This window comes from Pelodiscus sinensis, chromosome 11, assembly GCF_049634645.1.
Source record: "Pelodiscus sinensis isolate JC-2024 chromosome 11, ASM4963464v1, whole genome shotgun sequence".
Lineage (NCBI taxonomy): Eukaryota > Metazoa > Chordata > Testudines > Trionychidae > Pelodiscus > Pelodiscus sinensis.
Window position 1 is genome coordinate 32,015,266 of NC_134721.1, and position 27,444 is coordinate 32,042,709.

The 27,444-nt window shown below is 53.3% G+C and overlaps 1 protein-coding gene across 2 annotated transcripts; it reads right to left on the reverse strand.

The window, feature by feature from the left end:
* Positions 1-207: 207 nt before the first annotated feature.
* On the reverse strand, positions 208-27,443 carry CNIH2 (cornichon family AMPA receptor auxiliary protein 2). 2 transcript variants are annotated; one of them, XM_075938955.1, is made up of 6 exons: positions 20,186-27,443; positions 13,862-13,930; positions 4,169-4,216; positions 3,038-3,150; positions 1,655-1,798; positions 208-1,484 (listed from the first exon to the last, which is right to left on the reverse strand). In XM_075938955.1, the coding sequence occupies exons 1-6, from the start codon at positions 20,264-20,266 to the stop codon at positions 1,457-1,459; spliced, it is 483 nt and encodes a 160-aa protein (XP_075795070.1). In that variant the 5' UTR covers positions 20,267-27,443; the 3' UTR covers positions 208-1,456. The 2 variants fall into 2 exon arrangements, with proteins under 2 accessions (XP_075795070.1, XP_075795071.1); XM_075938956.1 differs by lacking the exon at positions 20,186-27,443 and adding an exon at positions 15,323-19,177.
* Between the last annotated feature and the right edge of the window lies 1 nt (position 27,444).

Here is a 27,444-nt window from a genome sequence, read left to right on the forward strand (position 1 = left end):
CAATGTGCTGCATGCCCTTGGGAGGCAGCCAGTTGGGGCTTGTGCAGCCCCTCTCCTGTGGCTTCGGGTGGGGTGGGGAGTGAAGCCCTGGAGCAGGGGACTGGCTTGGTGCTGGAGCCCCCTTAGTACGAAAAGCCTCCCTCTCAGTTTGCCTGGGGCCAGATTGGCACCAGAGCTCCTGCTGGCCCCACGTCCCACTTACAGACACAGGAGGGCGATGGCGCTTGGGTTTTTTGCAAGTTTTTATTTAGCCACAAAGTTAAGGATATTTTATCCAATGTTTCATTTATACACAAATGCCCTGTGGGGGATAGGAGGACCGGGGGGGCAATGCCCCCCAACACCTATAGATGTCTCTGGCATCCAGGTCCCTTTCTCTGTGGGTCTTACCCCAGGTTGGGGGAGGGAGGAATCTCCTCCCTCTGAGCCATAGCTCCCCTTCCCAGCACCCAGCTCAGAATAGCTTCCCAAGTGGGCTAACGGGGAGCTCTACACAGGGCACACACACCCCTATTCAGGCTAACAGGGCACCTGCACACACCAGCACCCCACCCCAATTTTTCTGGGCCCAAGGCCCAAATTTGAGTACCCCCCCCCAACTTGGTAATAAGGACGTAGGGATGGGGGGTGCCTGACCTCGGAGGGGTGACCTGGTGTGGGGGTGTCATTTTTCAGCTTTATCCCCTTCTCCCTGGGCTCTAGATAAGGTACCCCCTGGGCCACCAGCCCCACACCAGACAATAACTCCAGGTAACAAATTCAACACTATAAACACACAGAAATACCCTGCCATGCCCTGGGGTGTGTGGGGTTTGAGCCCACCCTGGGGTGGGGGCCAGGGGCTGTGCCCTGTAGGTTGTGGGAAGATCCTAGGTGGGTTCCACCCCCTGGATTAGATGTAAACATCCCAACAGAATAATCGCCCTGGCCCTGTGCTGGGCTCCTACCCCTGCGTTATGACACTGCAGGGGAGGGGTGCCCAGTACTCAGTTCTCCCCACCCCCTGAAAAGGGATTCACTGTGGGGTAGGGTGCCCATCCCCTTGCTGGCCCCCAACAGATGGGCTCACAATGAGGTGTGGCAATGGGGAGGGTTCTAGCAGCAGTGGGGGGTCACGCCTGCCCTGGCCCCCATCACAGAAGTGGGGAGGGTATGTCTGGGAGGCGATACTCCTCTCCTCACAGGCGCTGCAGCAGGGTTCACCAAGTCATTCAAAATGCAGGGCAGCCCTAATATGGGGAGGCCCAAGGTCTGATCCTGCGAGTCGTCCAGCGATGGGGCAGAGTCGCAAATCCATGGGGGGAGAGCATCAGGCCCATGGGGGGACTGGGTTTTCAGGGCCTCCCCCCGTGTTCCCAGCATCTCTGGCACTTTCCTAGAAACAGCCGGTCGGGGGTGAACCCAGGAGTCCGGGAGCAGCCACTGAGATAATTGTGGGGTCCCCCACTCAGTCCTCTTAGAAACTCACCAAAGTATAAACCATACTGGGGAGAGAAAGAGAAAGAGAAAAAGAAAGAGACACCCTGAAATGCTGCGCCTGCCCCAGAGACAGCTGTATTGGGAGAGATCCCTGTCCAACCTCCCCATGGCCCATGTCAGAGGAGGCTGCATCTCAGCCCCTGAGGATTCCCCAGAGACCGTGCCAAGGCGCTACCTGTACAAGTAGTAGAAGAAGGACAGCAGATAGAAGGCCAGTTTGCACCATGACTCCTTCTGGCAGTAGTTGAGGATGTCAGCGTTCATGATGGAGACAGCGTCATACATCACTTCAGACCCGTCTGCTGGGCGGTGGAAATACCTGGAGAACAAAGGGCAGGGCTCACACGGCGTCTTTGTCCTCCCAAACCTCACCTGCAAGGGGGCTTCCTGTAGACCAGTGGTCACCAACCAGTAGATCGGGATCTACTGGTAGATCTTGGAGCCTCTGACAGGTGATCCTGACTGGCTAAGGGACTATCAGGTGCTGGCACTTCAGTTGCCTCTCCCCACACTGCTGTGCAGCTCCCCTTTGCCTTGGAGCTGTCTCCCCCCATCTCGGAGAGCCTCCTGCTTGCTGTTCAGAGCAGGGAAGGGAGAGGAGGGGGTGCTGATATCAGGTTGTCCCTCTCCCACCCTATTTACTATCGTCACAGAATGCGGGGGAGGGGGGGCACAACAGGGTTTGAGATGGAGGGAATTTGCTGGCCACTTTTGAGAGTGGTGCAGGGCCAGGGCAGGGGCGAGCCTGCCTCAGCCCCACTGCACCACCACCCAGGAGCCACCTGAGGTAAGCAGTGCCCAGCTGGAGCCAGCTCCGAACCCCAGTCCCAGTCATGAACCTCCTTCTGCACCCCAGCCCCCGTCCTAGTCATGAGCCACCTGGATCCAAACGCACAGTGCCTGCACCCTGCCCCCCAGCTGCACCCCAACTCCCTGCCCCAGGGTTAGCTCAGAGCCCCCCTCACACTACAAATCCCTTAGCCCCAAACCAGAGCCTATGCCCCAACCCTCTGCCCCTGGCCTGATGAAAGGAAGAAGGATGGAGTGAGCAGGGGCAGGGCCTCGGAGAAGAGGCACGAAGGAGGTGGGGCCAGGGTATTTGGGTTTGAGGTAGATCCTGGGTTGCACTTAAATTTAAAAAGTGATTTTGTGCTTAAAAAGGTTGGAGACCACTGCTGTAGAACATGCTTAGGGAAAAAAAACCTGCTGCTAGCCCAGCCACATCCACGGCTCTGCCAGTCCCCCTTGCCAGCCCAGTCTTGGGCAGTGAGCACCTCTGCCCCAGCTCTGTTCATGTTCCTTAATCCCTGCTCACTGCCCCCAGATGCTGCCCCCATAAGCTGCCACCTCGAGGAGGGCAAACTCCCAGGCACATGCTTGTGTGACCACCTAGGAGAGATTAAAATGCTGCCCAGCTGATTAGCAGAGCACCCACAGCTGGCAGCATGTGTTTATACTAGTGGTGCACATCCACACATGCCTCAGTGCACATCACAAAAATTATTCCACACATGGATGGCAAAAAATTAGAGGAAACATTGGCACAGACGCTGCTCACCTCCAGAGGTGGTAAAAGAGCAAAGGGATGTTGAGGCCCAGGGTGACCCACTCGGCTGCACACAGGAACATGAGGCAGAAGAGTCCATGGATGGAGTATTCAGGGACCACGAGCTGGAAGGGAAAGCAGGCCCTGTCAATGGGGAAACAGAAGCCAGGAGTCTTGGCTCTAGGGTTGCCATTGTCCTGGAGTCTCCAGGAATTTAAAATTAATCTGTAATTAATATCGTGTGAGAAACCCTCCAGGAATCCATCCAACCAAAACTGGCAACCCTAACCTGGTGCCTGCTCCTGTGGCAGTGGGTGCTGCCTCAGCTCCCAGCTCCCACAGACACCCCATTAATAGTCTGCAGCCTGCAGCTGTGATGTGTCTGGGTCCTGTCCTGCCAGCAGCCAGGCATAAATAAAACACGTGGCGGTGGTGGAGAGGGGGCAACTTACACCAGGGAAACTGACACAAACAACACAGCAGCGCCCCAGAGGCAACAGCTCCCATCTGGGGAACTGTTTGGCTCAGGGTAGCAGGGACTAGGATAAGGGGGCTTTGGCTGGGGAGGGGAGGGGGCTCTGATTTGGCCCTAAGGCAGGGACTGGCTGGCTGGGGGAAGAGAGAGATTTTTTTGAGGAGGGGCTATAGGAAGAGGTGTAAGGGCTGTGGGGAGACGACACAGAAGCCTAAGAGGGGAAGGGTGGGGGGAGCCTGAGGAAGCCATGGGGAAAGGAGTGGGAGGTTGTGGAGAGGAGGGGAGGGAGTCTAGGTGGGGAGGGAACATGAGCAAGTGAGGCCTGTGAGGAGCTGTGGGGAGGAGGTCCAAGGATCCAAGGATGGAGGGAGGCACAAGCAGGCGAGAAGGAAGGGGGGCTGTGGGAAGGAAGTGCAGGGGCCCAAGAAGGGATGGAGTTTTAGGTTCCAGATGCAGTGAGAAGCTATAGGGAGCACATGCAGGTGTCCAGAGAGACTGGGAGAGGTGCAGGAGTTGAGGGGGCACTGCCAGTTGGGCATTAAGAACTGCTCGGTCACTGTTTTGGAGAGTGGAATGGCTAAGACATAAGAGACAGGGATTATGGGGACCATGGACGGGACAGGAGGGACACAGACACATGAGGCAGGGACAGCGAAACATGGACGCACCTTTCTCAGGAGGCAGCAAATCCGCTCAATGTTTTTCAATCTCTCTCGCTGCAGGGAGGAAAAAACAGGGAATTAGATTCAGAGTCGGCAGAGGGGAGGGCTGAGAGAAGGGAGTGAGGCAGGAACAGAGAGGGATGTTCAAGTGTGGGGGGGGAGGTGCCGGGAGTCAGGACTCCTGGGTTTTACACCTGGCTCTGTGACAGGAGTGGGGTGGGAATGTTAAAAATCAACAGCTATAACCTATTTAGGAAGGATCAAGCAACAAAAAGGCAAGGGGTGTGTCAAATCTCTTTACATGTGTCTGAGTCACTGACAGTTCCAAAGGAAATGAACTACCATAATTATGAATCGATGTCCTAATGGATACAGCAATTGATTGGGTACTAGACGGTGTTTTCTGTGTGTCCCCAAATCCACTCCTTTCACACCTATTTTTAATGCCTAGAGGCCGGGGGAATAAACAGTATGATCATGAGGGCTTCAGTCTGAGTGACATATGCTGGAGATCTCATGCTGTCAGTGCTAAAACATCCTTGGCATGTCTATATATTATAGATTGGAATATAAAGGGCAATTTACTAACTCAGCATGTTGCATTCAACATGAGGGAATTCTATATGAGACCTCATTGGGATAGATAAAGAGGAATTGACACAGAACTAAAAATTTGTTGTTGCTTAGGTGCAAGCAATCATGACTTGATCATATTTGTTATGTATAAACAGAATTAAGTCCAAACTAGCAATATATTAACTTATGCTTTAAAAGGTCTAGTTTCACAAGGCTGAAAGCTAAAAGGAACCAAATCAGCTGGGGGGAAGAATTTAATGAGCAAAATGTGAATACTAATTAGGAATTGTTTAAGAGTATTTTACTAGAAGTCCAAAAAGCCACAATCAAGAAAGAATCCACCGATCTTAGAGATGAAGGGAGGACATCTGTACAATAAATTAATTAGATAGATAGATAGATAGATAGATAGATAGATAGATAGATAGATAGATAGATAGATAGATAGATAGATAGATAGATAGATAGATAGATAGATAGATAGATAGATAGATAGATAGATAGATTATCAGAGGGGTAGCCATGTTAGTCTGTATCCGCGAAAACAAGGAGTCCTCTGGCTCCATAAAGACTAACATATATTTGAGCATAAACTTTTGTGAGCAAAAATCCACTTTGTCAGATACATCTACTTAACTATCTAATTTATTTTGACATACGCTTTCATGGGCAAACCCCGCTTTGTTAGATGCAAGAGAAAGAGAGAGGGAGAGAGTGATACAAATGGGAGAGAAAGGAAGTCAATAGCAATGAATATAAATCAGAAGCTAGGAACTGTAAAAAATTAATAAGGGAAGCAAAAGGACATAAGGAGTGATGTTTGGCCAGCAGTTAATGACAATAAGAATTATTTTCAATAATATTAAGAACAAAACAACAATGACATTGGTCCATTACTAAGTGGACATGGCAAAATTGTCAATAATAATGCAGAAAAGGCAAATGTAGACAGTAACTATTTCTATTTTGTATTTGAGAATGTGTTTGTATCAAATTATGATAATGATGGCGATGAAACACTTCCTATTCCAATAGTAATTTAGAGGATGTTAAATAGCATCTACTGAATTTAGACATTTCTTAATTAGCAAGGCTCCACAACTTGCACCCAAATGTATTAAAAGAACTGGCCAAGGAGTTTTCTGGACCATGAGGGTTGATTTTTTTCAATGTTTTGGAGCACTGGGGAAGGTCCAGAGTGGGAGAACACTAAATTAAACAGGGTGGACTGAGTAATTACAGGCTTGTAAGCCTGACATTAATCTCAGGCAAGATGCAGGGTAGCAGATATGATGGGACCCAATTAATAATGAATTATAGGTGTGTGATATAAGGAATGCCAATCAACATGGGTTTATGGAAAATAGAGTCTGTCAAACTAATTTGCTATATTTTTGATGAAATTTCAAGTTTGGTTGATAAAGGTAATACACTTGAGGTACTACAGGCAGTCCCCAGGTTACGTACAAGATAGGGACTGTAGGTTTGTTCTTAAGTTGAATCTGTATGTAAGTCGGAACTGGCATCCAGATTCAGCCGCTGCTGAAACTGATCAGCAGCGGCTGAATCAGGACTCCTGGGGGAGAGCAGCTGCGGTGCTGCCGGGTTGGTCCAGTAGCGCCAAGAAGCGGTGCTGCGGGACCAACCGGCAGCGCCCCTCCTGCTCTACCACAGGCCCCGGGCTTTGCTCCACGTCTCCCTGGTCTACTGGGGGGGGCACTAGCTGCGTCCCCCCCCAGCAGACCAGGGAGACGCGGAGCAAAGTGGCGGAGGACCCGGGCCGGACCCACGGCGCTTCCAGTTCAGCGCCGCGGGTCCGGCCCGGGTCCTCCGCCGCTTTGCTCCACATCTCCCTGGTCTGCTGGCTCCCCCAGCAGACCAGGGAGACGGGGAGCAGCTTTTCTCGCCCCGGAGGAGGCGGGCAGCGGGACCAGGCGTCCCGCCGCTCCAGTCCTCCGGGGCGAGAAAATCCCCGTTTGTAACTGCGGATCCGACATAAGTCGGATCCGCGTAACTCGGGGACTGCCTGTATATTTAAACTTCTGGAAGGTATTTGACTTATGCTGCCTGATATTGTGATTAAAAAACCTGAAGAGTACAAACCTAACAAAGCACACACAAAATGGCTTAAAACTGCTTAAGTGCGAGGTCTCAAAATGTAATTGGACACAGGGAACCCTCTTTGAGTGGGTGTTTCTATTTGGGTCCCATAGGATCAGCCCTGGGCCCTACACTCATTAATATTTGTATCAGTGACCTTGAAGAAAATAATCAAAGGTGGTTTGCGGATGGCACAAGATTGGGAGAGTGATAAATAATGAAGTTAGGTTGCTGGTAGAGAGCGACTTGGTTCGCTTGGTAAGCTGGGCACAAGCAGACAATGTGAGCTGCAATATGGCCAAGTATAAACGTACACATCTAGGAACAAAGAGCCGTACTTTCAGGACGGGGAACTCTGACAAAGACTTGGAGCTCATGCAGGATGATCAGCAGAACACAAGCTCCCAAGTGTGAATCTGTGACTAAAAGGGGTAATACAGTCCTTGGAGGCATCAACAGGGGACCTCGACGGGGAGTCGGGAGGTTCTGGTACCTCCTTATGCAGCACTGGTGCAGCTGCTGCTGGAATCCTGCCTCCAGCTCTGGTGCCCATGATGCAAGAGGGAGGCTGATAAATTGCAGGGTTCAGAGAAAAGCCCCAAGAATGATTAAAAACTTAGAGAATGTGCCTCACAGTGAGAGACTCCAGTAGCTCAATGTGTTTAGTTTAACAAAAAGAAAGTTAAGGGGTGACAATTGCAGGGTAGAAGTTCCTTCGTGGGGAACAGAAATTGTAAAATGGAGCTTCAATACAGAAGCCGAAGATCTAACAAGAGCCAAGGGCTGGAAGTCGACGCTGGACAAATTCAGACTAGGGCTAATATACCTACATGTTTAACCATGCAGGCAATTAACCATTAGAACAATTGATGCAGGACTGGGGCAGTCTCCATCACTGGCAATGTGGATGGTTTTCTAACAGATCTGCTCCAGTCTAGTGCAGCCAGGAATTAATTCATAGAAGTCTGTGGCCTGTCTTATCTAATCATAGTGATATAGGGATGGATTGGCCCTAGTAAGCTCATCTAGGCCAGCCACCTGCACTGAGGCAGGGCCAAGTAAATCTGACTTGTCCCTGCCAGGGGCTTGTCTGACCTGTTCTTAAAAACCTCTGTTGATGGGGATTCCAGTGCTTTACGAACTGTCATTGGTCACTGGAACAGGTTGTACAGGCAGAGTAAGTGTTGGGGTCTGTCTGGAGGTGGGGTCAGGGTTGGGGTGCAAGAAGCCACAAAGACACCTCATTGCCCTTATATAGAGGCCCCAAAAGGAAGATGGAGCACAAATCCCAGGGACTCTGGGGCACATCTTCTTTCCCTCAAAGCCACCAAGCAGGGGTCAGCAACCTATGGCTCTCAAGCCAAATATGGCTCAATACGGAACCAAATATGGCTCTTTTGTCATTCCCAAAACACATGCACCTTTTTGAATTAAAATGAAAAATACTGACTCTGGCACACGGTGACCTATGGGGTGGCTGCTCTATTGTGCTCACAGTGGCTCCAGGGTGGGGTGCCCATCCTGGGTAGGTAGACTCAAACCTACAGCCCTAGGGCCTTGGTCATTGCGCCACTGGAGGTCCCACCCTTCTACCTTGCCTTCAGCTGCTCTCTTATCCTCTCCATCTTCACCCCACCCCTGTGCCCTGAGTCCATCACACACCTGAGGCCCCTGCCCTGAGCCCCTCATACATCCCAACCCAGACTCCTGCACCTCCATATCCCCAGCCCCCTGCCATAAGATTGACAGAAGACCACCTGAATGCCTGCATGAAGCTGGATTTGACCAGATATGATGTAAACTTCAAAGAAATGTGCAAAAAGATGCTGCAGCAGAAGGCTCATTAAATAAAGTCTGTGAATACAACGTTTCATTTATGCTGTCATTAATCATCATGTCATATTAAGTTGGATATTTTCTGTCACACAAATGCGCATTCTTATACAGCTCTTTGTTGACCGCTTGTTCTGAATTTTGATGTAGTTTGGCTCTTTGGTTTGAAAAGGTTGCTGACCCCTGCCATAGAGAGGATTCAGGACGTATCATTTTCTGATACTCTGTCCGCCTTAGTTAGAGTTCGTACAGTACACAAGTCAAGACTCTTGTAAGACCCTACATAAACAGTGAGAGTAAACCCTCACTAACATAGACAAGACCCTACATGAACACCAGACATTAAACCCTACACAAACATAAACACCAGAGAAACACAAAAACGTGACCCAACATAGACAGAAATCTTAAGAGAAGTGACTCCGTTTGTGCTCATGTGAAGGGAAAGGAAACCTTTACATTTCCAGTGTCTGCAGCATGGACTCCAAGGGTAGAGGTCTCAAAAACCAATGAAACTGGCTTTGAAATCATGTGCCTTTGGGCTTGTGTTTATTGGCTTGGTGCCTGCGGAGTGACTCCAAAACCCAGCTTCTCCCCACAAGAGAAACTTGCTGTTTGATATGTTTACATATCAAAGCCCTGATTTTCAGAAGATCCCAGGACTGTGGGAGGTAGGGATTTAAGGATATGTCTATCCTGCAATAAAGCACACACAGCTAGGCTGGGATGGGAGTCTGGGCTGTGGCATCCCACATGCAGGGAGGGAGATGCATGTGCCCAAGTCAGATGACAGGAACCAGCCTGGAGGTTTTGTTGCAGGTAGACATAACCCAAGACGCCAAACATCATGATCAAATCCTGCGACCAGGCAACAGGGAGTTCAAACGGCAGCTTTTTCCAACAGAGACTCAGCCTGAGAGGATTCCAGCTCTGGAGCCCTGGACACCCGAGTGTCCCTGTGCCATCCCACAGCCCCTGCCAGCCCAGCCCTGGGCTCCCCACACAGCTCTGTGAGAGCCCCTCAAACTCAGACCCTTTGCTATCCGGTCCTGGGTTCCCCACATTGCCACTGAGCCTGCAGAGAACAGGAAGCAATTCGAACTTCATTCTGGGGGACTGAAACCTCAGTGCCCTTTTGCCACCCAGTGAACCCCAAACCCTGGCTGGATCAGTTACAGGAAAGGCAAACTTACAGGCAAGATTCCCACTGCAAGTACCCTCCACCTGATCGACTCCCCCACCCCCTCTTGAGCTCAACTAGCCCCCCAACCTGTGACCCCCCAACCTGAGCACAGACACCCCCATCAATTTCACCAGCTCCTTCTCTCCCCTCTTCCTTCAACCACATTTCTTCTCCCCCATCCCCCAAAGGTTCCCAGATCTCAGTTCCCCTGTAGTAAATCCAATCACCCAGCAACAGCAATGAGATGAGGGCTGGACTCTGGGCCAGCTGCCCTGGTGCATAAGAACATATGAATGGCCACACTGAGTCAGACCAATGGTCCATCTAGCCCAGTATCCTGGCTGCTGACAGTGGCCAATACCAGATGCTCCAGAGGGAGGGAACCTAACAGGTAATCCTCACGTGATCCCTCCCCTGTCACTCATTTCCAGATAAACAAAGGCTAGGGACACCATTCCTACCCATCCTGGCTAATAGCCTTTGATGGACCTAACCTCAATGAATCTGTCTAGCTCTTTTTTGAACTCTGTTAAAGTCCTAGCCTTCACCGCATCCTCTGACAAGGAGTTCCACAGGTTAACTGTGCACTGAGGCTGTGTCTAGACTACATGCCTCTGTCATCAGAGGCATGTAGATTAGACACATAGGCAAAGGTAAATGAAGCTGCAATTTAAATGATCGCGGCTTCATTTACATTTACATGGCTGCCGCGCTGAGCCGACAAACAGCTGATCAGCTGTTTGTCCGCTCAGCGCGCTAGTCTGGACGCTCCCCTGCCGACATCAAAGCCCTTTGTCGGCAGCCCCGTTATTCCTCGTGGGATGAGGTTTACCGGGGCTGCCGACAAAGGGCTTTGATGTTGGCAGGGGAGCGTCCAGACTAGCGCGCTGAGCGGACAAACAGCTGATCAGCTGTTTGTCGGCTCAGCGCGGCAGCCATGTAAATGTAAATGAAGCCGCGATCATTTAAATCACGGCTTCATTTACCTTTGCCAAAACAACAAATCTACATGGCTCTGTCGATGGAGCCATGTAGTTTAGACGGACCCTGAGTGAAGAAAAACTTCCTTTTGTTTGTTTTAAACCTGCTGCCTATTAATTTCATTTGGTGACCCCTAATTCTTATATTGTGGGAATAAATAAATAACTTTTCCTTATTCACTTTTTTCACACCAGTCATGATTTTATAGACCTCTATTATATTCCCTCTTAGTCTCCTCTTTCCTAAACTGAAAAGTCCATGTCTTTTTAATCTCTCTTCAGATGGGACCCGTTCCAAACCCCTAATCATTTTTGTTGCCCTTTTCTGAACCTTTTCTAATGCCAATATGTCTTTTCTGAGATGAAGCAACCACATCTGGTCAATTAGAGCAGTGTATTCTTGTAACCAAAGAGGTGCTGGGGCTCAAGCAATTGTTTTACATTCATAAACTCATGCAGCAAGCCCAGAGGTGCTGGGCTCTGCCCTGGCACAACCTAAGTACTGATACCAGAGTCACCAAGTTAGCTGAGATCCTGAGTAAATCCAAAATCGCCATGTCGCTGGGATGGAATGAGAGACAGTCTCTGACAATGGTTATCTAGGATAAATCTGGAGTCAGCCCGACTGCACTGAAATCGGGGTCAGATTCTGGTGTCAGCACCAACGGGGTATATCTGGAGCCACCCCTGACTGTGTGGCGGTCAGGGCCAGATTCACCTGGGTATATCTGGAGTGCTCAGAGGGTGTATCTGAAATTACCCCTGATGGCACTGGGATCAGAGCCAGATTCTGGGGTCTGTGCCCAAAGGTTATATCCAGAGTCACCCCTGACTGCACTAGGATCATAGCTAGATTTTGATGTCAGATCCCACAGGATATATCTGGAGTCACCCTTGAACCCACTGGGACCAGGGCCATATTCTGGTGTCTGTGCCCAAAGGATATATCCAGAGTCACCTCTGACTGCACTGAGGTTGCGGCCAGATTCTGATCTCAAGTGTGAAATGAGGTTATTCCCATACGCAAATGCTGACGAATAGAATTTGGTTGAGAATGGGATCTAATGGGAAAAAGGAGGCTGGGAATCACGATTATCCCCAGTTCTGGGGTGAGAGGGGGTCTAGAAGTAGAACAGGGGGTCTGGGAGGCAGGACTCCTGGGTTCTATTTCTCTTTGTCATCCCTACTCATTGCATGACCCTGACCCACTCCCTCTCCCATCTGTGCCTCAGTTTCACATCAGTGAGGCAGATGCTGTGGGCGAGGGGGGGCGGGTTTGACTCCAGCACTCCTCCTGGGTTCTGGACTGTGCAGACAGGGTGCACCCGGCCTTGCGAGGAGTTATTCCATCATCTGGCCCAGCTGTCCCTTCCAATGAGCCTGGGCCAGGCCAAGTCATTCCCAGCAGCCTAAGGGGGCCCCAAGTCAGGAGTCACTCCCACTCCATTTCCCCAAGAATGAACAGCTCAGTGTGACCTGAATTCCTCCGCCAGCAGCTCTGTTACTGCAACTGCCATGCAGGCAGTGCCCGGGGCTTGCCAGCCATCCCTCAGGACCTCTGGGTTCTAGCCCTGCTCAGGGCAGGGAGGGGGTCTAGTGCAGGGCTCTTAACCTTTTGGGGCTCAGCAGGACTCATTTGTACATGTTTATGGCCTGTTGTGACCCAGTAAATAGTCTGGGGATGGAGCCCATGGGGTGGTTTTAGTGGGATCCTACTCCCAGGGGGTTGGGCACTGCCCAGCTCTCACCCTATAGCTGCGGGGCTGGCTGGGCATGGCTCCCCGGGCTGGGCATTGCACCCTCTCTTGTTGTAGCGCTGCCCAGCTTGGCTCTGCCCACCTGAGTGGACCAAATGTGTGTGGAGGGAGCAATGTCTGGTTACCGGGCCACTCACTCAGAGGTGGCCTACCCGGACTCCCAGCATCATGGCCGCTGGGCCAAAGCACATCGGGGCTGGGACCCCAGAGGCGGAAGTGCCTGCAGCTGGGAGAGCCCAGCCAGCCCCATGGGACAGACCCACCGGAGCTGCCATGCTACCCTTTGAAACATTCTGGGTCACACCCCACCCCTGGCTGAGAAACCCTGGGCTAGGGGGTGTGAGCAGAAGAGGGGAGGGGAAGCCAGGACTTCTGGATTCTATCCCTGGCTCTGGGAGGGGAGTGGGGTTCTAGCCTCAGGTCTGCCATTGACTCCCTGTGACCCATGGCAAGGCCTTTCCCCTCTTGAGGCCCCAGAGTGCTATCCCCTGGGGGGGGGGGTGCTAGTGACTATCAGAAGCACCTTGAATTACAGCTTCTCCTCAACCCACTCACTGAGCACCACCAGCCCCCAGAGCCCAACCCCCTCCTTGGGCCCCAACTCATTGGGGCTGCAGTTGTGGGCTGGGACTAAAAAATATCATCTGAGCTTGGAGGGCACACGGCTCAGGGCTGTGGGTCAGGGTTGAGGGGCATTGGCACAGATGGGGGCGCCCAGGGCTGGGCTCATGGGGGGATGCGGGTTGGGACTGAAGAGGCCCCAGCACTGAGAGTTGTTTCTGACTCTCCAATGCAGCTGGATTGAATTAACCAAGCAGAGACTAAACGGCATCAGGCAGCGGGGCTAGGCCGGGGTGTGTGAAAGAGGGAAGCGGGGAGTGGGCACTGGGGAGCGAAAGGAAGGGGGGTTGAGAGGGGAATTTCCCAGTGGGGGTGGTGCAGAGCTATGGAAGCTGATGGGAATTTTGGGGCCTTCAGAAAAACCTCAGAGCAGCACAACCAGTGGGAGAGAACCCAAGAGTCCTGGCTCTCAGCCCTCTGATCTAACTCACTAGCCTCCACTCCCCTCCCTGAGCTGGGATAAAACCCAGAAGTCCAGGAGCTCACCCCTCATGTTCCACTGTCGCTCCTTCACAGCACAGAGCGAGTGAGGAGACACCACCTTTCAGAAAAATAGGAATGACATGGGTGACATCCGGGGGGGGGGAAGGGTTGGACGCAGACAGACACAGAGACAGACACACCTCTCCCACCACATCTATTGACTTACTGCCCTCGCCGGGTTCCCCTGGTCAATGGGACTCTTGAAGTCTGTGCGCAGCTCGTCAAAGGCGATGATCTGTGGGGTGGGGGACAGCAGGGTCAGAGACAGAACCTCCCTGCCCAGCCCTGGACACAGCTGAGTTTGGGGTGGGACATGGGGGCCGTGTATCCAGGAATCCCTCACCCAGTGCTGAGAGGTAGCTGTCTCAGGGGTGGGGCACAGCGGCTGTTTTTAGAATGAGCCTTTCTCCACCTGGCCCATGGGGCTCCCCAATCCTTGGGGGAAGGGCAGGGAGTTCCCAGGAAGGGCCATGTGGGAAGCAAAGTTACAGAGTCACACAGGCCCACGGTGGGGCTGCCTAAGTACATGATATGGCCTCAGCAATGTCTGGCTTCATCCCACACAAACTTATTTACATATGCAAATCAGAGCCCATTCTGCCAGTTTGGAAGGGAGACCCCAACTCAGGTTGATGAAGCCACAGAGGAGCATGTACCAAACCCACCCACTGGTGCACCCAGTCAGACCTCTTCTCTATTTCCCATTCTGTCATCTTCCTTTCTAGCCCCAAGGCCAAGAATGAGACATGGGTCCTTCCCGTCTATGGGGCTCTGGCTCCAATTCAGCCCCAGGGGCAGGCTGGATAGATGTGGGGAGGCACAGACAGGCCTTTCATTGCTAAGAGTCCTGCTTGATAAACCCCATTTGGAAGCAAAGCCGACTAGTCTCAGCCACTTTGCATTTCCACTTCAAAAATAAAAATACCACTGATCAGAGCAGGAGTCTAGCTCCCAGCCCCCTTGCTCTAACCACTAGATCCCGCTCCCCTGACAGCTGGGGATAGACCCCAGGAGTTCTGGCTCCCAGCTCCCCATTAACCTGCATCTGCCCTTTGAGGAGCCCGGATCCATCCTCCCCCAAGCGTTGCCAAGGAAGTTAACTCCCAGCAGGATGTGGAGGGACCCTGCTTCCCTTGGGGTCCAGCTCCCTCCCCCGACTCCACATGGCTTTTCCTGGGCTCCTGCCAGCACAGCCGGCTCCGGAACACCCAGCCCCAGCCAAATGGGGTGACTCAGCCACCGCCTCCCCATGCTCCGGGGGCTGGGACAGATCCAGTGTCAGACAGTGGGGGACGGTCCCTGTTGTGAGCCCCCCGTCTGGCTCTGAGCAGATGCCCCCCAGAAAGGAAGAGCCTGTGTCCATTCCCAGCTTCCCCAAATTAAGATACCTCTGTCAGGAGCCTGAGCCCAGTCGGGCTACTGTGGTCTCCAGCATGTCTGTCTGTCTGGGGGGGATTCCCTTCCCCGCAGAACCACCTCCTGAGCTTGGCTCACCCCTCAGGAAGCATATGCAGGTCCATCAGACCCAGGCCCAATTATCAGCACCCAGAGCCCCCTGGCTTCCTAGCACTGGCCCCAGTTCCAGCTACTCCCATCACCAGTTTCTGGGCTCTCAGAGCAGACTCACAAAGGAAATGAGCAGAGACATACAGCTCTGCTGGTACCCCTCAATCCTGACCCACAGCCCCCTGCTAGCCCAGCTCTGGGCTCCTCTCCAGTCACAATCAGATCTGAGCTGCACTTGGTACCTGTCAAAGCAACAATGAAGGCTACAGGCGCCTGTGGGGGTTGCTTAGCAACCCTCACACGTGGCTCTTCTGCCTAGCAGGGGAGGGATGCCGCTCCAGCACCCTCCCCCCACAACCTGAGCCTGGGAACAGCCTGCCAGGCCAGCTAAGGGGAGCAGGGTGCAAGGACTGGGGTAACGAGGTGACTGGCTGGAGCAGTTAGTGCAGTGCTCTGTGGCGTGGGACCTGCCCCACATGGAATGAAGTTGAGACCCTACAAATTCACCTCACTCACCAGCACCTAGAAAGGGTCCAACACTCCGGCTTGAGCTGGGCCAAATATAAATTGGTGACAGACACAGTGTGGGAGATTAGGGGTCAGTGTGTGTCAGCAGGGAGGCAGGGAAGGGAAGCCCAGCACTGCGATAACAGGGGATTGGGATTGAGGGGCACTGGCAGAGCTGTGGGGCAAGGGGAGCCTAGGACTGGGATATCATAGGACTGTGAGCCAGGATTGAGGGGCACCAACAAAGCTGTGAAGGTGGGGGGAGCTCAGGGCTGAATTAGCAGGGGCTACAGGTTAGAATTGAGGGGCTCCAGTAGAGCTGTGTGGAAGTGGGGCAGGGGAGCTCAGGGCTGAAGAATTGAGGGGCACTGGCAGAATTGAGAGTTGTGGGTTGGGACTGAGGGGCACCAGCAGAGCTGGAGGGCTGTAGATTGGGACCTAGGGCACCGCCAGAGTTTGAGGCTGTGGGCAAGGACTAAGGGGCACCATTGGAACTGGCAGGCTGTAGATTGGGACCTAGGGCACTGGTAGAGCTTGGGGCTGTGGGCACGGACTGAGGGGCACCGGCAGAGCTGGCGGGCTATAGATTGGGACCTAGGGCACCGCCAGAGCTTGGGGCTGTGGGCAAGGACTGAGGGGCATTGACAGAGTTGGAGAGCTGTGGATTGGGACCTAGGGCACTGGCAGAGCTGGGGGGCTGTGGATTGGGACTGGGGGGCACCAGCAGAGCTGGGGGCTGCAGAATGGGACTTAGGGCACTGGCAGAGCTGGGGGGCTGTGGGCAAGGACTGAGGGGCACCTGCTTTGCACAATTACAAACTCCATCACCATTTCTCCACACGGGTGACAGCGCTTAGCGGGGCCTAATTGGTGTCGGGCTGAACATGCCCCTGCCAGGCCCCTCTGTGCCCCAGAACCTGGATCTGGCTGCCAGTGAGGGTGTGCCCCCCCCCCCCAACGCCTCCACACCCAGCACCTGCCCAGAATGGGAGGGAGAGAAACCAGCATGCGACCCCTTGCTATTGGCTGCCTGGGAGCTGGTCGCCGGGGCAACGGGATGGTTTCCAGTGGGAGGGGGGAGTGCGCGGAAGGAACTTTCCCCTACTGCTCCCAGAGTTCACCCTAATCCCCAGGCACCCGCCTTCCCCAATGGCCTGAATTCTGTGGCTGGCAGATAGCCGGAGCAATTCACTCCTACTGAGAGCAGGGCCCTGGCTGGGAGCTCCCATGGACTTAGTCTAAGGGAACTCTTCAGCCCCTGAGCTACCTGCTAGCAAGAGGGCTGCTTACCACTGGAGGCTTGGCTGGTTTGGAGTTTGGTTGAGACCCAGCAAAGCAATGTGCAAACACCCGGGCTTGCCCCTGGGGCCAAGGTCCTGTCAGGGAAGCGGATGTCCTGGGCTGGTGCTTAGGATACCTGGGCTCTGTTCCTGGCTCCTCTGCATAGTGCTGCTGTGCAAGCCCTTTGCCCCCTTTTTCTCAGTTTATTTTCTAGAGCTGGGGATCTAGGATTTGCAAGTGGGGTAGCAAGCGAATGGGGCAGCCCCTTCTCTCCCCGGCATCACATGAAGTATTATAGGATGTGCCAGTTTCAGGAGGAAAGATCACTTACCTGTGGGGTGCTGGCACTCAGTGCAAACCCGAGTCCCCCAACAGAGGATGAAAGGGAGGGTACCACAGTGAGCCCACCCTGGGACTGCTAGTCTGGACGAGTCATTGTGTGGCTCTGGGGCAGCACAGAGAAGGGTGTTAATGGACCAGCGGGAGGGTGGAGGGAAATGCCAGGGCAGTGAACAGTGTTTAATTTGTAATGGAAGAGGTGCCCGGTCTCAAGTCATTTGATGCTGAGGCTCACGCAATTACTTTACATTCATAACTGATACAGCAAGTACACAGGTGCCAGCCTCTAAATTGCCCAGCTCAGCAGTGCCGGGCTCTGAACTGTCCAGCCCAAAGGTCCTGGGGCTATGAATTACCCAGCCCAGAAGCAGTGGCAGTGACACAATTTCATTGTCACGACTCCTGGGGGCTAGATGGAAGGGCCAGCAAGTCCCAGAGCAACCTATACCTCGTCCCCACAGCCCTCTGGAGTAGCCACATCCTGAGCTCAGTCCCGGTCACATCCCTCCCTAAACACCTCAATAGGGGGCAATGTGCTGCAGGAAGCAGAGCTGAGTATGGGACACTGCCTCCTTGCAGTCATTACCCACCCCACTGGTGTGGCACTGGGAGCCGGGCAGAACAGGATGCTCAGCAGGGGGCGCTGTGCTACAAGGAACATTGGGGCTCAATAGGGGGCGCTGTGCTGCAGGGCGTGGGAAAGGGCAAAACCATTGCGTGTCAGGGGCTCTGGTCACTTTCTGTTTGGTACATTCCCTTTTCCTTCCGAATGGAGCTGAAATTTTTCATCAGACTGGTTCTTGATAAAATGTAATTTCTGTCCAAACCCGACTGTCCTGTTTGCACGGGTTTGGAATTAAATGGTTTGGCATTTGGATTCACAATGACTTTTCAGAACGAAACCCCATTGGATTTTGTGTAGAAAAACATTAAAAGTTGGTAAAGAGCGAAATGAGAACCAGACGCGTCCGTGAACCCCAAATGCCTTTGGGGTGCCGGGGTGAAGCTTTTTTCTTTTGTGGGAGATTTCAAAATAGTTTGCTTCTGTTCCAGAAGAAATATGGAATTTGCTATGAAAGGGGAAATGTAGCTCACTCCCAGCTTTTCTGTGCCCTTCTAGCCTACAGCACTCTTCAGACAGACTGGATCCTGCTGCACTTCCTGTCCTAAGCTATTGTGTGACTGACACTGTCCTGTTATTACACACCCGCGGCCCCCCAGGGGCTGCATCTCAGTGCCAGAGAAGGAATCTCTGTTCAAACAGCTGGCAGCCCCCAGGCCCACCTGGATCGTTGCTGCCAGGTACAGACCCTTCTGGCCAGGGGTCAAGAATGGTTCCGGGTTCAAATACATCTTATGCGGCAAACATTGCTGGATCCCCTCCTTCCTGCCCCGTAGCCCCCTGCTATCCCAGCCCTAAGCTTCCCACAGCCCTGCCCTTGCCTCTCACTCCCAACACCCATAACCACATTTTCATCCTTGTCCATTGCAGAGTCTTGCCCCAGACTCCTGTGGCTGGAGCCCTCCCACAGCAGTGGCAGGTGCCCAGGGCTCTGGGGGGAGGGAGGGGAATGGCACAGCTATGCTGGGGGCAGGGGTGAGGTGGCAGTGATCTGGGACACAGGACAGACAGGGTCACAGTGTCCATGTGAGGGGAGCCCAGGCTGAGACAGCAGAGAGCTGCGGGTGGGGACTGAGGGGCACAGAGGCTAGGGTAGGAGGGGAGCTGAGAGGGCACTGGTGGAGCTGGGGGTGCAAGGCCAGGAAGAGGAGCCATGAGGAGCCCTCCCTCCCAGCCCCACCACCCAGCTAGTGATACCCAGAGCCCATCTTGTAAACAGATGTAGTTCCCATGGCAACCAGCGCCAGGTTCCCTAGCTACGGCTGAGAGAGAAGGGGGGCTACATCGCGGGAAGCCCGGGAGACGCAGCAGCCGTGGAACAAAGCGGGGGGGGGGGGTGATCCAGCGGAGGGGAATTTGGGGGATCGACGGGGGATCTGGCTGGGGTAGGGAGGGGATCCTACATAGCAGGGGGCTGGTAAAAGAGGGGCCCAACTGGGGGGCAGCTTGGGGAAGCCCCGGCCAGGAGGGGGATGGGAGGCCGTTGGGGAGACCCGGGGGAGCTGGGACGCAATGGGGAGCCCCGACTGAAGGGGGTTGGGGGATCTGGGGGCAGCGCAGGCAAAGTCCCTCCCCCCACCCCTGAGTTTCTTAGCTACGTCGGCTCCAAATCATCACCACAGCACCGCACCCAGGGACTGGCGGGAGCCCCGGTCCGGCCCAGCGCCTCCCACTAGCCCGGTGTCGGGAGCAAGCCCTCGCCGGCACCGGACAGCAGGGTACGGGGCCAGGGGTCTCAGGATGGAGGCCGGAGACGCGGAGCGATGGAAGTGGGGCTGGGACGGGGCGGGGGTGGGCACGCCGGGGCAGGGAGCTGAGGGGGGCAGAGGGGAATTGTCTGTCTCTTTCCTTGCGGAATGATAGCGGGTCCAGACTGTCAGTCGGGGTCCGAGAGACGCGGGGGTGGGGGGAGCAAGTAGCGAGCCAAGCCCGAGCTCCAGAAACGGGGCAGAGTGAATGGGGTGAATGCCCCCCTCGGCCTGTCTCCGGGGGGGGAATGGTTGGGAGAGGAGGCGGCCTGGCAGGGACACGTTTACCTCCCAGCACGCCCCTCCCGCAGTCCGGATCCCCCCATCCCGCAGCGCGGATCCCCCCTCCCGATCTCCCTTCCGCAGCCCGGACCGCCCCCCCATCCCGCACCCCGGACCCCCCCCCTCCCCGAGCGCGGACCCCTATTCCCTAGCCCGGTCCCCCCATCCCCGAGCGCGGCTCCCCCCATCCCGACCCGCCACTCACATGCCAGATGACGAAGAAGATGAGCGAGGCGCACAGCACCAGGGTGAGCATGTAGCAGAAGGCGGCGAAGGTGAACGCCATGGTGCCAGGACGCCTGGGTCCCTCCGAGCCCGTCCGGCGGGGGGTCTCAGCCCGTGCGGCCGCCCATGAGCCCAGGGCGCCGCCGCGGGGAATCGGGGGCACCCGCCCGCCTAGGAGCGCAGCGGAGCCCAGGCCCCCATCGCTCCGGGACCCGCCTCAGTTCCGCTCAGCTCCCAGCTCCGGTCCTCGACCGGCTCCGCCGCGACTGGCAGCCCCGGCCCCGCTCGCAACGAGCCGGGAGGAGGAGCCGGGGCGCAAGCGCAACCGCGTGTGAGTGTGGCAGAGAGGGGTGTGAGTGTGAGCCGGGCGGGGGTGGGGGGAGTGTGAGGGACTACGAGTGTGAGACAGGGAGGGCGTGAGCCAGAGACGCTGGTGGGCAGGGGTGAGACACGGAGGTGTAGGGTGTGAGAGACAGGGAGGGGTGTGAGACGGAGGGGTGTGAGTAGAGGGGGGTAGGAGTGTGAGCCAGAGACAATGGATGGTGGGCATGGGTGAGACATGGAGGTGCAGGGTGTGAGACGGGGTCTGTGAGTGTGACATAGAAGGTGTGATGCAGAGATGATTACAATGGTGTGTGAATAGAGGCGTGTATGAGATAAAGAGGGATGGGGAAGCTGTGAGTGTGTGGGGGGCAAGGAGATGGCAGCAGCATGCCAGAGTGAGAGACAAAGGGGTTGTCTGAGAGACAACAGTGGGTGTTGTGGGGGGGAGTGAGAGACTCAACGAGGATGTGAGTGTGCACAAGACAGAGAGGGGTGTGTGGGACAAATGGTGGGTGAGAGGGGGTAGGTGTGTGTGTGAGAAACACAGAGGCAAAGGAGGGGTGGGGGGTGTTTGAGCCCGTGTGAAAGCGCTGGTGGGGAGAGGAGTGTGTATCAGAGGGTGTACGAGAGGGATGGGTGTGTTGGGGAGAGAGTGGAGTGTGTGACAGAGCGTTTGTGTGAGAGACATGGGTGTGTTCAGGAGAGGCTCAGGGAGAGGAATGAGTGTGACAGGAAACAGAGATGGGTGGGGGCGGGGGCTGTGCTTTAGAAAACCATATCCAGGGGACAGCGCATTTTAGTTACCTAGTTCCAGACCCATTCACACACATCCATTGGGCCTCCAGCCACTCTATGGGGGCAGGTAGTGGGTGAGGGGATACCTGTGCTAGGGGACTGTGTAACATGGGGGGAGCACTTACAGACTGTCTGTGCTGGCTTGTGGGAGTAGTCCCTGTCTCCTATGTCAATGCTGCTGGGGTGTGGCCCATCATAAACCAGCAGGAGCCTCTCCATTATTTCATCAATTGCTTTGGGTTCCCAGGAGGAGCAGGAATAGAGGAGGGGATCCCTGAGGGGGAGAGAGAGTTGGAGAATTGAGAGATGGTTCCTGAGGGGATAGGGATACAGGGGTAGGAAGGAAAAGACAGGAAGCCACAGGAGGAGCGGGGGTTAGTGGGATTGACATAGGAAGGGGGGGGGGCTGTGTTGTGGAAGAAACTGGCTACCAAACTACACCACTGACACACACAGCCCCACCCACCTGTCCCTCTTTATGATCTGTACACACTCTACCAATGAACAGGAACACACACTACATAGATCACACACACAAATACAGTGCATACATTCACACAGTGGGCACAGCAAAAATACAGTTTAATATGGCCACATGAAAAGTTATCCATCTAGGCATCCAGAATGTAGGCCATCCTGATAGGCTGCGGGCCTCTGTTCCTGGGACAGTGACTCTGGAAAAGATGTGGGGATCATGGAAACTAATTAGCAGAATGAGCTGCCAGTGTGATATTGTGGCCAAAAGGACTAATGGGATCCTCGGCTGTATAAACAGGAAAATCTCCAGTAGCAGAAGGAGAATTCTATCATCCCCACATGTGGTACCGTTGTGAACATTACTGGGGCCTTGTGTCTAGAGCTGATGTCCACAGATCAGAAAGGAGGCTGATAAATTGGAGAGGAGTGTGCATGGGTTCAGAGAAAAGCCAAGAGAATGGTTAAAGGATTTGAAAATTTATAGCAAGAGACTCAAGGAGCTCAGTCTATTAAGCTTAACAAAGCAAAACTAAGGGGTGACTTGATCACAGTCTGTAAGTACCTGCAGTGGGAGTAGAAATTTGATAACGGGTGCTTAGATCTCATAGACAAAGGTCTAACTATAGCCCAGAGCTGGAAATAGAAGCTGGACAAACTCAGACTAGAAATAAGGCCCACATTTTTACCACTGAAACAATTTACCTGAGTTGCGGTGAAGTCTCTATCACTAGAGTCCCACAAATCCGTGGATATCTGCTTTGTATCCATGGGTAGCTGCAGCCACAGATATGGATGCGGATATTCGCAGCTCATTTTTGTATCCATGCAGGGCTCTATCCATCACTGGTAATCTTTAAATCAAGACCTGATGGGTTTTTTCCCAAGAGATCTGCTGTAGTTCAGCCAGGAATTCATTCAGGGCAGCCTTTGGTCTGTCACATAGGAGGTCAGACTAGATCAAGGGTCTCCAACCTTTTTAAGCACAAGATCACTTTTTGAATTTAAGTGCAATCCAAGATCTACCTCTAACCCAAATACCCTGGCTCCACCTCTTTTGTGCCCCTTCTCCAAGGCCCTGCCCCTGCTCACTCCATCCTCCTTCCCTTGCACCAGGCAGCGGCAGAGGTTTGGGGCACAGGCTCTGGTCTTGGGCCAGGGGATTTGGAGTGTGAGAGGGGCTCCAAGCTGAGCTGGGACAGGGAGTTGGGGTGCAGGAAGGGGTTCAGGGTACAAACTCTGTAAGGGATTTTGGGTCCAGGGGACTCAGGACTTGGGGTGCAGGAGGGGGTTCGTGACTGGGGCAGGGGTTCAGAGCTGGCTCCAGCTGGACTCTGCTTACCTCAGGTGACTCCTGGGTGGTGGTGCAGTGGGGCTAAGTCAGGTTCATGCCTGCCCTGGCCTTGCCCCACTCTCAAAAGCAGCCAGCAAACCCCCTCCATCCCAAGCCCTGTCATGCTATCTCTCTCCCTTATTCTGTGGAGATAGACTACAGGGTGGGAGAGGGGGCGCCCTGACATCAGCACCCCCCCTTCCCTGCCCTGCACAGAAAGCAGGAGGCTCCTGGGTGGGGGGGCAGCTCCAAGGCAAAGAGCAGGAGCAGCATGGCAGTGCTGAGAGGGGCAGATGAAGTGCTGGCCCTTGATAGCCTCTTGGCCAAACCAGTGAGGATCACCTATCAGAGGCAGCAAGATCTACCAGTAGACACCGATCTACCGGTTGGTGACCACTTAGACAAGATGATGACAGTGTCCTTTCTGGCCCTATACACTAGGAATGTGCACATGCACACACACACCCTATAAAAACTCCTCATACTCAAATGCACACATGTACCCATCTACACGTACACCTGCAACGCACATTGCAAATACTCCCATCGTAGCTAAACACCCAACCCTTGCAAAGCACCCCCCCTTCACAACCACATGGTGCACTGACACAGAGCCAGACGAATGGCTAACAGCGCTACTCTGCTTGGAAACACACAAACACCCCAATGAAATATACACAGCACTCTTACACAAATACACCTCTGCTGCCCCAACAAACATGTACCCTGTACACACACCAGCCATATCTGCAAGCACACACCTGACACAGCACCAGGCCTGGCTGTTCTCAGCTGCCTGGTCTCATCACTCCCAATCTCTTGCAGCTTGAGGGGCACTGTCAGAGCTGCAGGGTGGGGCACCCAGGGCTGGGGCATCAGGGAGCTCTGAGTCAGAACTGAAAGCCACTGGTTGATTGTGGGTTGGGGTTGAGGGGCACTGGCAGAGTTGAGGGGAGCCCAACACTGAGCCTTCTGAGCCGTGAGAAGAGCTTGAGGGCCATGGGCACTGAAAAGCCATCAGGTCCTTCGAGATGAGAAATTTCCCTTATATGGAGGTAGGAAATCCGTTTGCAGATTTCTGAGCATGTTTTTGGATTAATTAAATATTCATAATCTGGTGTAATTACATGATGATTCATATGAGCAATAATTTTAATTAGAATGAAATGTATTATTCGAGTTCTGTTTTTCTTTACACCCAACGCCCGCCCGGATGGCTGCCTTCCCCTCTACAACACGGCACAGAACAATCTGTGACAGCATGAGAGCAACCCACCCGCCCTGTCTGACAGGGGAATGGGAGTGTGGAGCAGGCTGGGACACCTGACTGTGACCCACAGCTGCCTGCTAGCCCAGCCCTGAGTTCCCTCTCTATACACATGCAGTTCCACAGGGGCCCCTCAAAGTCACCTGCCCAGCCTGCTGCTATTCCTGCCCCTTCCCTCTGCCCCCCAGCTCAGCTGATGCCCCTGAAATGATTGCAGGGTTCCAAGCAATGGCACTAGAGCAATGTGTATAGTGGGGATGCTTGAAAGCCATTCACTACAACTTTAAACCCTCTGTACAACAGAAGCAACTTCAAGCCAGAGGGTGCTGCCACCCCTACTGCATCCCTATTTCCAGTGCCTCACCTCCACATGGGGAGATAGGGCAGGTAGCTAGGCCAGGCATTTATACATTTCTAGCTTTCCTGCATCATACAACAGGCTATAATAGTACTATCAGTTTTCCCATAACACTCCCAGCCCCTGCCTCATTCAGTATGCAAGCTGGCCCTTCTCTGGCCTCTGCCTCATTTGTTGTAGATTAGAAGCTGGCTGGTGAGCAGTGAATGAGGCAGGGGACTGTAGAGAAAGGCAAGTCTCATGGTTAAGGAAGCAGAACTGGAATCAATCCCTGTCTCGGTAGCACCTGGCAAGTCACTTACACAATGATTGAGCATTTTGGTCTAAGTGCCTCGTGCTTGGTGCCTACCTTGAGCCCCTGAGGTCTGATTTGCAGAAGTGCTCCCCACTGCAACTGAATCAATAGGAGGAGGCTGCTCTAGCTGTCAGGTTGCGTGATCTGCAGGGCTGAGTTTGAATCCTGCATCTGCCTTGGCTCACTGGGTGGCCTTGACTGAGTCAGGGCCTCAGGTCCCTTTCTGTAAAACAGGGATCACACTACTCTCCCAGAAAGATAACTGGAAGCAGAATGATACAAATCCCTAGGGGCTATGTCTAGACTGCTGAGTTAAATCAGGAAAAAATATGCAATTTGCAGTGTGCACATTACATCTTTTTCTGACTTACTTTTGAAAGAGGCTTTTCCAAAATTTGGCACGTCTACACGGCACCACATTTTAGAAAAATGTGCTCTTTCGACACATCCCTTATGCCTCGTAGAACGAGGTTTACAGGGATGGTGAAAGAGCATGTCCGCTTTTTTGAAAAAATGTTTGGAAAAGCAGACACGTTCTTTGGACACGGCATTGCTTTTCCAAGATACCTGCAGTATCCTGGAAAAGCAATGGAGTCTAGACATTGGGTGACCGTGAGCAAGACACCGACTATCTGTGCATCTCAACCTCCCATTGATACAATTTGGCTTAGAACCCTTCCCAGCAGTGTGACTAGACCATACTGAATTCCAAGAGGCCATGGTGAGGGCCTCCCCTGAAAAGGACCCTCGAGGGATGAGGCAATTGGTGGAGCTCAGAGTTAGGGGAGGAGGGAAATGCCACAGAAATGGAATAAACAATTTGATCATTTTCCATTTTGTGAGGTTCAAAGGGGACCCTATTTTTGTCACATTTTCCAGCCAACCACTTTGATTATTGCTTTCTATGTTTTGGGTGCAGTGAAGAGAAAATGTTATTTCTGCTAAAACATTTGGTAAAAATTGTTGGAAAGTATTGGAAAAATGAGAAATGCGCATGTGTTTGAGAAGATGGACATCTTTCTCTACAGCAAGATTTTCCATTTTTCAAAGTCATTACTCCGCTGTCCCCGAAAAGGCATTTATTTTTCCCTCCAAACCTGAAATTTCAAGCAACCTCCTGGGAAATTTCTGAACCTGGATCTGCCACAGTGTCTAGGAGCTGCCAGTGCATAGAATAGGAACATACAGGGTAGCAACAGGGACACATTCCTTCATACCAGTCATCCGAAGCAATGAGCGAGGCATGGCCAGGGGCCAATATCCAATGGTGCCCAGGCTCAGAATTCTATCCCACACCTCACTCTTTGGCATGTTTCCTACGCTCACAAACAGGATGGGAGAATGTCAGCTTGCAAGGGGTAACAGTTTTAGGGGAGAAGAGTTTATAAACATGACCCTGAAAGGTCCAGGGAGTTCGAGGAAAGAGAAAGAACCTCCCAAGTGAGTATCTTTAACCCCCCAGGATCCTCACTGGCATGAGTGCAGTTTGCAACCAAAGCTGGACTTCAATGCATTGGCACAGTTGTTCAGAATAAATGGGGCAGCTTTTGCTGTAACATTTCTGAACTCCAGCAGGCATGAGTTGCCAGCCTTGCTATTAAGGGCCTGTGGGGAGGCTATTTCCCAAGTTTTTCTTTTTGAGAAGAAAAAAATAAAATTGTCACACGCAACCGTAAACTGCTCACTTGTGTCCTCTCTGTGGGATGTCAGCCCCTCCCCCAAGTCCCTTCAGCATGGTCATCCAGCCTGCTACCATTTGAGCCAGCAGAAAGGGAAGACTGTTTTCCCGTGACCAATCTCTAGCAAATAGTACCACCCCTCTCTTCCCAGTCAGTGCTGCTTCAGTATGAGGCTAGAGGACACTGTACTGCCGGGAGAGGGGCAAGGGCTCAGGAGGGGGCATTTTCCTCCTTGCAGTCAGTGCTGGCCCCCGAGAGGCACTTTTGGAGGGAGCAGAGCTAGGGGGCTTGCCCAGAGCAGTCAGTGCTGGCTTTGATGCCCCAGCACAGTGCTAGGGGTGCTATGCACAAAGCTGGGGCAGGGGGTTGGGGTCTGGGTACCGTAAACAGGTTGTGGAACCTCATGGTGGGTCCTTAATAACAAGCATCTGTGCTTTTTGCTCTGTGCAAACTGCATGGCGCAAAGGAACCACCTGTGACCCCAGGATCCCACTCACCAAGTTTACTAACTCCACCCAACATGGCAGGCTTAGCTCCAGCCACAGAGCTGGTTTAGCGAGGGTCTGAAGCAGAACATGGTGAGCACTAGGAGAGGACTCACAACTATTTGGAGCTACAGATACAACCCAATTCTTCCCTGCTGAACTAGGGGCTGTTTGAAGAGCACAGAATTAGTAACAGCTATCAAGCAGCAACTCTAGGATAGCAGGGTCC

Excerpts from the sequence above, each read along its gene's own strand:
- CNIH2 (XM_075938955.1), bottom strand. The coding sequence starts at position 20,266 with ATGGCGTTCACCTTCGCCGCCTTCTGCTACATGCTCACCCTGGTGCTG. Across the intron at positions 13,931-20,185 it reads TCTTCTTCGTCATCTGGCAT|ATCATCGCCTTTGACGAGCT; the intron begins GTGAGTGGCGGG and ends CCCACCCCACAG. Across the intron at positions 4,217-13,861 it reads AGGGGAACCCGGCGAGGGCA|CGAGAGAGATTGAAAAACAT; the intron begins GTAAGTCAATAG and ends TCCTCCCTGCAG.